The sequence below is a fragment of the Juglans microcarpa x Juglans regia genome, chromosome 8D (assembly GCF_004785595.1).
Source record: "Juglans microcarpa x Juglans regia isolate MS1-56 chromosome 8D, Jm3101_v1.0, whole genome shotgun sequence".
Classification (NCBI taxonomy): domain Eukaryota; kingdom Viridiplantae; phylum Streptophyta; class Magnoliopsida; order Fagales; family Juglandaceae; genus Juglans; species Juglans microcarpa x Juglans regia.
In genome coordinates this window covers 9,535,490-9,546,385 of record NC_054608.1, presented here as the reverse complement: position 1 = coordinate 9,546,385, position 10,896 = coordinate 9,535,490, and the positions used below count along the sequence as shown (strand labels likewise).

Below are 10,896 nucleotides of genomic sequence, written 5' to 3'. Positions count from 1 at the left end.
TGTTCTGGACAGAGTTAACCACATGCTCAGTAACTATTAAATGAAATTCCTATCCCAGGCAAGGAAGGAAGTCCTACTCAAGTAAGTTATTCAAGCTCTGTCCACATACAACATAGGAGTTTTTAGACTTCCAACTTCCCTTCTCAGGCAGATCAATAGACTGATGCAAACCTTTTGGTGGGATTGAAAGAAAATGAAAGAAAAATTCACTAGGTCAAATGGAATAAAATGGGGGAGGCAAAGACAACAGGCGGTTTGGATTTTAGGAATTTGGAAAGTTTTAATCTTGCGATGTTAGTCAAGCGAGGTTAAAGATTGATCTAAAGTCCTAATTCCCTCGTGTATTCTTTCCTTGTTATAAGAAGATTATCAATAAATTGATCTTGATTTTAAAAAATAAAATAAAACCCTTTTTATCGTAATCAAGCGAGTCTTGTACTTTATTGGTATAAATATGAAATAATCCTAATTAATGCTATTATACTTAACTAGATTTTCTTATTTTTCGTTTCTGCGTAGTTCACTCAAACAAAGTTTAAATCGTATTAGATAAGATCAGAAACTTATTCATAACATTCTCTACGAAATCTTGACCATCCAACCTAAAATCAATAGATTAGGTCAAGGACTAGAATTCTTCCCTTTAAACCACCACTTCACTATTTTATTTAATTCCACTTAAAAGGTTTATTCTTTACCCACAACATTTATTTATTTATTTAAAAAAAAAACACTTTTAGTTTTAGGCTTAAGTGAGCATTGGGCCACATTCATGGCCCTAATTTTTCCTAATTCAGAAAAGAAAAACAGGCCATCGAGAGTCTCTAGTTCCATTATACATTGCAACTTCTAGAGGCTTTTTTATTCAACTGAAACCATATAATTTTGAAAGAATGATAGGGTTATTATAATTATTTATAAGTTTTTTTGAATTTTTTATTTTATTTAATAGTTAAAGAAGTAACTATTAATAAAATTATATATATTTTTTAATTTTTTTTAATAATTAAAGATGTTAAAAAAATACTTAAAAGAAAATAATAAAAAAATACAAAACGTCAAATACACTATAAGTAGTAAATAGGTAGGAAGAGAGTAGTAACCCTATCAATATTTATAATTTTGAGACTTATCCCAACTAAGAGTAAAAAATAGAGTTATACAATTTGAAAGTCTTTACATTTTATATATCTACATTGACATAATTTGATTTGTAAGATTTTTAAAATTAATATTCCAAATCAGCTTGGCCTTGTTTGGATGTTGATATGAGAAATCTGTAAATAAAGTGAAATATTTAAGAAAGTTGTAATGATTAGGTAATGATTAGATGAAAAAATTGAAAAGTTGATAATTTAAAATTGAAAGTGTTTGTATTTTAATGATGTTTAAATGTTGAGATAAAATGAGATGAGATAAAAAGAATGAGACATCTCAACCTCCAAACGAGGGCCTTAGGCTCCTTAGTCAGTGGTTCTAATGATCATTATTAATCTGTTTGTAACAAATTTCAGAAATGTTTGGTATGTGTCCTCACAAAATTAAGAAGAATCATGTTGTTCATATGCATTATTAATCTGGTCGGTTTCTTTAGCATGCATGCAGTACACGAAGGAAGACAAATGGCACTGATGATCATGATGTGTTGACTACTCTACATATTTATAGAAAATGATAAAAATGCAGGTTCCCATGCAGTACATAGCACATTGAAATTGTTTATGGATATTATATAGGCCAGATTAGATAAACATCAAAGAATTTAAAATTAATATTATTTTTTAATATTATTATTATCTCAGAATTTAAAAAAGTTAAAATTTTTATTGTATTTTATGTAAAAATTTAAAAAAGTTTTGTCTCTGCCAAGTAGCACATTTTGAAAGCCTTTACACTCCACATTATTTATATGGCCTCATTTAATTTATAATATTTAAATTTTAAAATTTATATTTTAAATCAAATTATACCACGTAGATATCGTATGATATAAAAGATTTTAAATCGTGTAATTCATCATTTTATTATTCTATTCTTGCTTGGTATTAAAGATCATCCGGATGAGTCAATATTAAATGATGACATCATGACTGAATTATTTACATAAAAATATTGGTATGGGCGGCTGTAGAGCCAACGTTGGGAATTCCGCTGGTTTCTGCTAGTTGATTTTGTGTATTTTTTTATATGTATATTTTTAACATTTTTAATTTTTTTTTAAATATTATGATATTATTAAAATATGCTTACTTAATCATTAAATAATAATAATAAAAAAATAAAACCAACGGTGACCGAGCGAAAGCTAACAACTACATATACATATATATATATATCAAAAATTCTATTTACAACCAGTTGGGACAACCGTCGCGTAACCGGGTGAATAAAAAACTTTATTTTTTTCAGAATATGTTATTCTCTCTTCATTTCGTCCCCCCCTCTCTTTCTCACTCTCTATCAAATTTTTTCTATCTCTTCTTCTTGTCATTCTTCCTCAGATTTCACTCTTTCTTCTCTGTAAAATATGCACGACAATTGTGATGACTGAGTCTAGAAAGAGACAAAGAAGAGTAAACTCTTCCTTTTTCGTCCTTCTACAAATTAATTTTTTATCTAACCCAGAAAAAGAAAATGGATGCTATAGACTCAGTCTTCGACCCCCTCAGAGAATTCTCTAAGGATAGAATCCGCCTCATTAAGCGCTATGACAAGCCTGACCACAAAGAGTTTACAAAGGTTGCGTTCCGTACTGCAATTGGATTTGTGGTGATAGGGTTCGTTGAGTTCTTTGTGAAGCTGATCTTCATTCCCATCAACAACATCATCATTAGGTCCGATTAAATGAGGTCATTTGGGACTGCGGGCCCACAAAAAGGATGATCTAAAGTAGTCAACACATAAGGAAGAACAAAGATCTATGATTTTGTGGGTTCAACCTTTTTTCCAAAAACACTTTAGCAGCATTATCATGTTCTCAGAGTAGATATGAGTAAATTTTTACGTCTTTAATCTTAGTTTTTAGTTTATTCTGATGGATGTATGTTCAGATTCGTTTGGTATCCTTACAATGAAAAGATGATTCCCTCTCTTATTTTTTGCCCTTGTTTGGTTGATGGTTTGAAGATTATAGCTGAATCATTGTTTGTACACTGAATACAAAACAAGTATCCTTAATTTCTCCGTAGGTACTTCTGCCGCGCGCAATGTTTGATTAATTAATAGAGGATTAGGATCCTTATTTGAAACGTGCGTGCATGAATGAATGTCACGCGCGTGTACAAACGTCTCAGATTTCTTCGACTAAACTTACGTATGAAGTTGAAGTTCTTATTTACAGTCCGGATATTGAATTAAACACGTGATGATCAGCAACATTATAAAACACTTGTACCGGAAGTTTATTCTGTTGCATATAAATATATATATATATATATATATATATATATATATGCATGACTCATATATGACGGTATCAAACACGTGTTTCTGTTTTTTTATTTAATTTTTCATTATCGATCGTACCACATATTTATAGTGACGATTATATGACAAACAAATTGAATAATACTAGATATATACAACTATAAGTTGTGAAAATTTTATATATTATTTTTGAAAAAGAATAAAATTTATTATTAAAAAATTATTTTTTCACGTACGTCTCATATTTATTCTTTTTAGTAAAAAAAATGCACAATAACTATGAATTCTATAATTACAAATATCATTAACTCTCATAATTATAAATTTCACATTAGATCATTCTTACGTATGCAGTAGCTAGCTAGCTAGATGTTATTAAATCATAAAAAACATGTCCCACGTGGAGAATTGATGTACATTAATTATTTGAAGATGGTCATCCAAACATAAGGCTATAAATACGGGTTGGCAATCTTTTTCTCTTCATCTTAATTACTATCAAAGTACTTCGATCGAGTAATTACCCATTAATTTCATCTTTTCCATGGAAAACACAATGTCGGTTCATCCTGATCAGCAGCCAACATCAAAGAACTTGATCACCATTCTAAGCATTGATGGGGGTGGCATCAGGGGGATCATCCCTGCAACTATACTTGCTTTCCTTGAATCCCAACTTCAGGTATATATATGATTACTTTTTGTTTACAAAAAGACATATACAACCATATATATATGTATTAGCGTCACCATGTACACTACTAACAAGTTTGATATAACAATGGCGCAGGAGTTGGATGGTGAGGAAGTTAGACTTGTAGACTACTTCGATGTGATTGCAGGAACAAGCACAGGTGGTCTTGTTACCGCCATGCTAGCTGCTCCAAATGAAAAGAATCGACCTCTTTTTGATGCTAAGGATATCAAGCCCTTCTATCTTCAACACGGCCCTCAGATTTTCCCACAGGAGAGGTACCACTCTTCATGCTTTAAACCCTCCCTCCATCAGATAGCGCAAAAGCATGCAGCTCTATATGCTGTGCAAAACTACGCCTTTTCACATTCTTGATACTTTAATATTAACTGGATGAGCATATTGTGTTGTTTTTCTTTATTACAGCGGCATATATGGAGCAATCAAAAACACATTCAGATCCCTGATAGGACCCAAATATGACGGGAAATACCTTCACCGGATTCTAAGAGAGAAATTAGGGGGAACTCGACTGGATAGCACATTGACCAACGTTGTTATACCAACTTTTGATATCAAGCAACTACAACCAACCATTTTCTCAACGTCTGAGGTTTGATCTCTCTCTCTCTCTCTCTCTCTCTCTCTCTCTATAGAAAATCGTTGTTTGTTAAACTTGAGATCATTGTTTTTACCTATTCTTACTTTGTGCAGGCGAAAAAAGACTCCTGTTTGAATGCTCGACTGTCAGACATATGCATAGGCACTTCGGCAGCTCCAACCTACCTCCCTGCCCATCACTTCAAGCACCAAAATGATGTAGGAAATGTTAGAGAATTCAATCTTATAGATGGTGGTGTTGTTGCAAACAATCCGGTACAATTTTATCATTTTAGTGTGTTTTCCAAAAGTTTCAACATCAAAGTTCCAAAATATTAAGCTTATCTTTATCTGTTTCCCATGGTCCAGGCTCTAGTGGCCATAAACCAAGTGACTAAACAGATCAATGATGCAAATCCTAATTTCTTCCCAATCAAATCCACGGATTATGGTCGCTTTCTAGTAATCTCAATAGGCACAGGTACAGGAAAGATAGAAAAAAGATACAATGCAAAAATGGTAGCCAAGTGGGGAATTCTGAGCTGGTTACTTCATGGTGGTTCAGTACCATTGGTGGATGTGTTTACTCAATCAAGTGGAGATATGGTAGATTTGAACCTAGCTGTGGTGTTCCAAGCCCTTCATTCCGAAGAGAATTACCTCAGAATTCAAGTAAGAAACTCTTCTTTAGGTTTTTAATTCATCCAAGAATTATTGAGTCTTAAAATTTCCAAGTTGATAACTATTTTTATGAAATGCTGTGGTTAGGATGACACATTGACTGGGACTGAAGCTTCAGTTGATGCGTCTACGAAAGAGAACTTGAACAAACTCGTAGAGATAGGGGAGAACTTATTGAAGAAACCAGTATCAAGGGTGAATTTAGAGACGGGTTTATCAGAACCAGTTAAAAACTGTGGCACAAATGAGGAGGCTTTGAGAAAGTATGGAAAACCTTTCTTGCATGTGCATTGTAGCATATCTTTAATCATATTTTGCTATCAAACTAAGTGTGCATCATAAAACTGTTTTGCAGATTAGCAAAAAAACTTTCACAAGAAAGAAAGTGGAGAGAGGAAAAATCTACACATGGAAAAGTTGCACATTGATGCAGATCATTACTTAACTCGTCTCTAAAGTACTTGAGCTATTAATCGTATCCATTTCTACATGATGTAGTAGTCAAAGATGTGTTCATTTTGCAGTTCAAATTAATCTTTTCGTCCTTCAAATAATTTGGTGTAATGTGTCCCATGAAAGGAAAGGAATTCATTGTTAAATGATTGTTAATTTTAGAGTTACAATGACCAAATAGGATGGGTATTCACATTTTGGCAGAACCACAAAAGTATTGATTTTTTTTTTTTTTTACACTAAATAACCGCAAGGGCAACAACCTAGATTGATAATTTGTTAATTCCATAACGAAGTAATTTGACGTGATTTGTTAAATTTAATTTATAATAAAAAATATTTTACAATTTGATGTATTGCATTCTAATATATTAATTTATATATTCACTTTTGTAAAACATGTATTTGAGGTAAAACTGTACAATATTCCAGATGATGGGGATCACGTTCCCATTATCAAAACTAAGTGCATAGACAAGAATAAAAACCAAGTGGTTGGAAAAGGTTTCGAATTCAATCCATGGTTCCTTTCATTGAAGACTACTTCTCCTTATTGGATCCCCAAATCTTCGTAGTAATGCTCTCTTTTTTCTCAAGCTTCTATCATTATGGATGATCGTGACGTGCTGAGTCCTAAGTTGCCGATCGTAGTGATTCCTCTCAAATCGAGAGGAAACAGTGTGGGTGCATGCACATGTAGCTGCACAGACAGACAAAGTTAGTTAGACTGATCTGAACATGACAAAAAATTTAAAGTACGAGGCAATAGGCAGAAGGGCTTACTATGGTTGCGTTTGGAGGGGCAGAGTATGAAGGTGGCAGGGCATAGTGGATAGTGGCGGATTTGGATTCTAATAGTGGTCTTACAGTGATGAACGAGATGGAGACAATTTGTAAGAATAGAGGGTCTAATAGAGAGAAGCCCGTGGTGGTTGGTGGTAGCTGGCGACGTCAGAAAATCCTAAGAGAGAGAAAAGTCGAAATCAAAATATGGCTTCTTACAAGGGTGAGGCCGAGAGGTAGGATGGAGGTGGTGGGTGGTCGGACGACTTTCAGTGAGCACTTGAGGGCGGCAGACCACTGTAGCACATGGTGGAACTCTAGGAAAAAGAAACAGAGTGAGATGAGGAGAGAGAAAACGGAGGGATCTGAGGGATGAAGGTCAAGATCAAGGAGCCCACCATGGCTAATGTTGGACTGCAAGGCAAGTGGTTGAGGAGGAGCTACAAGAGAGATAGAGGGAGAGTCACTAGAGAGAAAGGAAATCAAATGAGGGATTGAGGAACAGGGATATCGAGGGACGACTTACTAACAGTGACAAGCTTGTAGGGAATCCTCACCGTTGCTAGCATCGAATGGTGGACAGCGACCACGACTTGCTAGATTGACGACGAAGTGAAGGAGAGAGAGAGAGAGAGAAATCGGAGGGGGGTTTGCTAGATGAACGGATCAGAAGAAGTGTGGCCAACGAGCTCATGGCGGGCATGGGTTGTGGAGCAGAGCTCATAGGTTGTAGGGATGATGGTATGGTGTGCAAGAGAAGGGAGGGAGAGAGAAGAAAAGAAGAGGAAAAAGATAGTTAAGGTTTTTAACCCTTAGACATGAAACAATGTCGTTTGGGAGTATGAGGGGAGATGGGCTTCAAGTCTTGGGTTGAGCTTCACATAATTTCGTACTTTATTCTCATCAATGGTGTTCACAAAATTCTTTTAAACCAATAAGTTGAAACTTAGGCCTCGTAAGGATAATCAAAGTATTTCATTTTATCATTATAATTTGTTTAAATTTTTACACAAAATATAATAAATAATTTAATTTTTTTAATTTTTAAATTAATAATAATATTAAAAAATAATATTCTAATAATATTTTATTTAACTTTCAACTTTAATCTAAAACCATCTCATTTCAGTTCACTATCCTAACCGCACCATCCCAACCTACTACATTATGATTTTCAGAACACCATTAAGAGTAGAAAATAGAGTAGTACTATTTAAAAGCCTTTACAATACATACTATTCACATTGGCATAATTTAATTTGTAAGATTTAAATTTTAAAATATATCTTCTAAATCAAGGGGCCTTGTTTGGATGTTGAGATGAGAAATCTGTAAATAATAGTGAAATAGCTTGAGAAAGTTGTAATGATTAGGTAATGATTAAATAAAAAAATTGAAAATTTGAGAATTTGAAATTAAAAGTATTTGTATCTGAATGATGTTTAGATTTTGAGATAAGATAAGATGAAATGAAATGATATAGATTGAGACCAATATTTCAACCTCCAAACGGGGCCTTAGGCCTTAATTAGTGGTTCTAATGATCATTTATGGCGGACCAGAGACGCAAAACTGTTTGTAACAAATTTCAGAAATGTTTGGTATGTGTCCTCTCAAAATTAAGAAGAATCATGTTGTTCGTATGCATTATTAATCTGGTCGGTTTCTTTAGCATGCATGCATGCACGAAGGAAGAGAAATGACACTGATGATCATGATGTGTTGACTATTCTATTTATTTATAGAAAATGATAAAAATGCAGGTTCCCATGCAGTACGTAGCTAGGAACTAGGGTCAATTCCTTAGAAATTAAGTATTTTACCATGTAAGATTTTTCATGTCTCAATTAATCATTCTTATTTTAGTTAATTAAAAACCACATCATTTTTCATTCTTAAAACATGTTAATTAAATACGATAAATTACATCAAATGCAGCATTGTTTATGGATATTATATAGGCCAGATTAGATAAACATCAAAGAACTTAAAATTACTATTATTTTTTTATATTATTATTATTTCGAAATTTGAAAAAGTTAAATTTTTTATTGTATTTTATGTAAAAATTTAAGAAAGTTTTGTCTCTGCTGAGTAGCACATTTTGAAAACCTTTACACCCTACATTATTTATATGGCCTAATTTGATTTGTAATATTTAAATTTTAAAATTTATATTCTAAATCAAAATATATCACATAAATAGCCTATGATATAAAAGATTTTAAATAGTGTTATTCATCATATTACACTACAACAAAAAAGACTTTTTGGGACGATTTTCTTTTGAAACGAAATGAAAATCGTCCCAAAAAGTGAGATTTAGAGACAAATTTCATATTTCGTCTTAAAAAAATGACGGAAGAACAAAACCGTGCGAATGCATTCGAACGGGATAATTAGAGACAAAATATTTTGTCCCTAATAATGAAACCATTCGAATGTAATGTTTTAATGTTCGGACGGTTAAATTTAACCGCTCGAACGTACATTTTGGCATGTTAAGTAATATTATTATAGCGGGAAATTGTTCTACCGTTCGAACGTACAATTTTCACCGTTCGAATGATTAATCAGCACTGTTCGAACGTAAATTTTGGTAGATTAAGTATAATTATTATAGCGGGAAACTGCTTTACGTTCTAACATACAATTTCACCGTTCGAATGATAAATTAGCATTGTTCGAACGTGCAATCTGGCGCGTTAATTAACATTATTATAGCGGAAAATTGATCTACCGTTTGAATGTACAATATTCAACGTTCGAATTTTATTTGCATGGTTCGAACGGTGATCATATGTTTTTTTTTAAAGAGAATTATATTTATATTAACTAGTAATTATAAAAAATTTATCAATTAAATAATAGGAATAATATCAATCAATAATTAATTTAGAAAATATAAACTAATACTAATTCATAATTAAATACTGAATTTACAAAACACTAAATATTGTCCATTCTAAAAACAAAAAAAATAAATAAATAAAAGATAGAAAGTACTAAGACCCCAACTCTTTGCACACTTCCTCGACTGCAGCTAAGCGTTCCTCTATCTGTGTCAATCGAGTAGTGATGGTTACCTGAGTTGCAGACATTGCATCGAACTTCGTACGTAACTCAGAGATGGTACCCGTAATCTCTATATGAAACTTAGACACAGCAGAACTGACTTCCATACGCATTGCATCAATCAACGCTGATGTCTATCTGCTGATAGCTGCACGCATGACCTCGGCCTTGTCCTCACAAGTAGCGTTATGTACTGATGCCTCAGTCTGTCTGGATGTCCTAACGGCCGATACTTCATGATCACTCAGCTGTGCATCTCTCTGAGAATCAACCGAGTCTGGAACATATCCACGAAGACGCAGTCTTGAGTGTCTCGTGCTGTATGAGAGGGTGGTGATGTTGATCAGTCTCATCGGCTCCCGTTTACGCTCGACAACATCAGGCACGACACCGACAAATAGCAGAAATCGGGTGATCAAAATCTCGAATGGCAGTATATCCGTTGAAAATATATACCCCAGCAGGTCGATAGGAATACCACGAGCGACCCGTATAATAAATTTTGTCTGGTCAATGCCAACCACTGTCTTGTGCTGCCGATTGTCAATATTGTTGGCGATTATCAAATTCAAGATCTTGAAGAAAGAAGATAGATCAGCCTGCCTGATGCTCTTCGTCCCGTCATACGAGGGAGCATCTGGACCAACAACCAAATCTCTCACCTCATGATTAGCAAGGGTATCGACCTCATTTGTATAAACTGGTGCCTCCTGCTCAGCTGTCTTCGCCTCAGCTAAATGATCAGACTCTTTAGGCACCACGTTTGGATATGCATCTAGCAGCCTAGGAATACAAAGATGCTCAGCGAGTCCTTCCCGTGAAAATACAACTGAAACTCCTCGGACAGAGATCCTGTATGCCCCTCCTTCATCTGGACTGGCACCATCGAGCTCTCTATAGAACTCAGAAACAATGTCAATATAGGAGACGGTCTCCCATGATTCCTCCCGCTCATCTAAGATAGGTCCCCAATCACGATCGCTGAAGATTGATGGCAGGGAATGACCCTCCCAGACAAGACTCTACAAGTCAGAAAACTTCACTTGTCACTCTAGTGAAATAGTCCTCTCCTTGCCTGGATTGATACTAGTCTCAGCTGGATTGCGTCGCTTACATCCCATCCTAGAAGAAGACGTTTTAATCAACCTAAAATTTACAATTAAAGAGTTTATCAATACAAAATT

The 10,896-nt window shown here is 34.1% G+C and overlaps 2 protein-coding genes across 2 annotated transcripts; both read left to right on the top strand.

The window, feature by feature from the left end:
• Positions 1 to 2,618: 2,618 nt before the first annotated feature.
• Positions 2,619 to 2,844, top strand: LOC121242187 (protein transport protein Sec61 subunit gamma-like). Its single transcript, XM_041140080.1, has one exon. It carries the CDS (start codon positions 2,635 to 2,637, stop codon positions 2,842 to 2,844), a length of 210 nt encoding a protein of 69 aa, XP_040996014.1. The 5' UTR covers positions 2,619 to 2,634.
• A 1,087-nt stretch (positions 2,845 to 3,931) lies between these two features.
• Positions 3,932 to 6,000, top strand: LOC121243016 (patatin-like protein 2). Its single transcript, XM_041141063.1, has 7 exons — positions 3,932 to 4,108; positions 4,217 to 4,398; positions 4,547 to 4,733; positions 4,835 to 4,996; positions 5,090 to 5,392; positions 5,489 to 5,664; positions 5,757 to 6,000. The coding sequence occupies exons 1-7, from the start codon at positions 3,971 to 3,973 to the stop codon at positions 5,827 to 5,829; spliced, it is 1,221 nt and encodes a 406-aa protein (XP_040996997.1). The 5' UTR covers positions 3,932 to 3,970; the 3' UTR covers positions 5,830 to 6,000.
• Positions 6,001 to 10,896: the final 4,896 nt, after the last annotated feature.

Coding starts and splice junctions, on each gene's coding strand:
- LOC121242187 (XM_041140080.1), top strand. CDS start 2,635: ATGGATGCTATAGACTCAGTCTTCGACCCCCTCAGAGAATTCTCTAAG.
- LOC121243016 (XM_041141063.1), top strand. CDS start 3,971: ATGGAAAACACAATGTCGGTTCATCCTGATCAGCAGCCAACATCAAAG. Junction 4,997..5,089: donor GTGTTGTTGCAAACAATCCG/GTACAATTTTAT, acceptor CCCATGGTCCAG/GCTCTAGTGGCCATAAACCA. Junction 5,393..5,488: donor AGAATTACCTCAGAATTCAA/GTAAGAAACTCT, acceptor TGCTGTGGTTAG/GATGACACATTGACTGGGAC.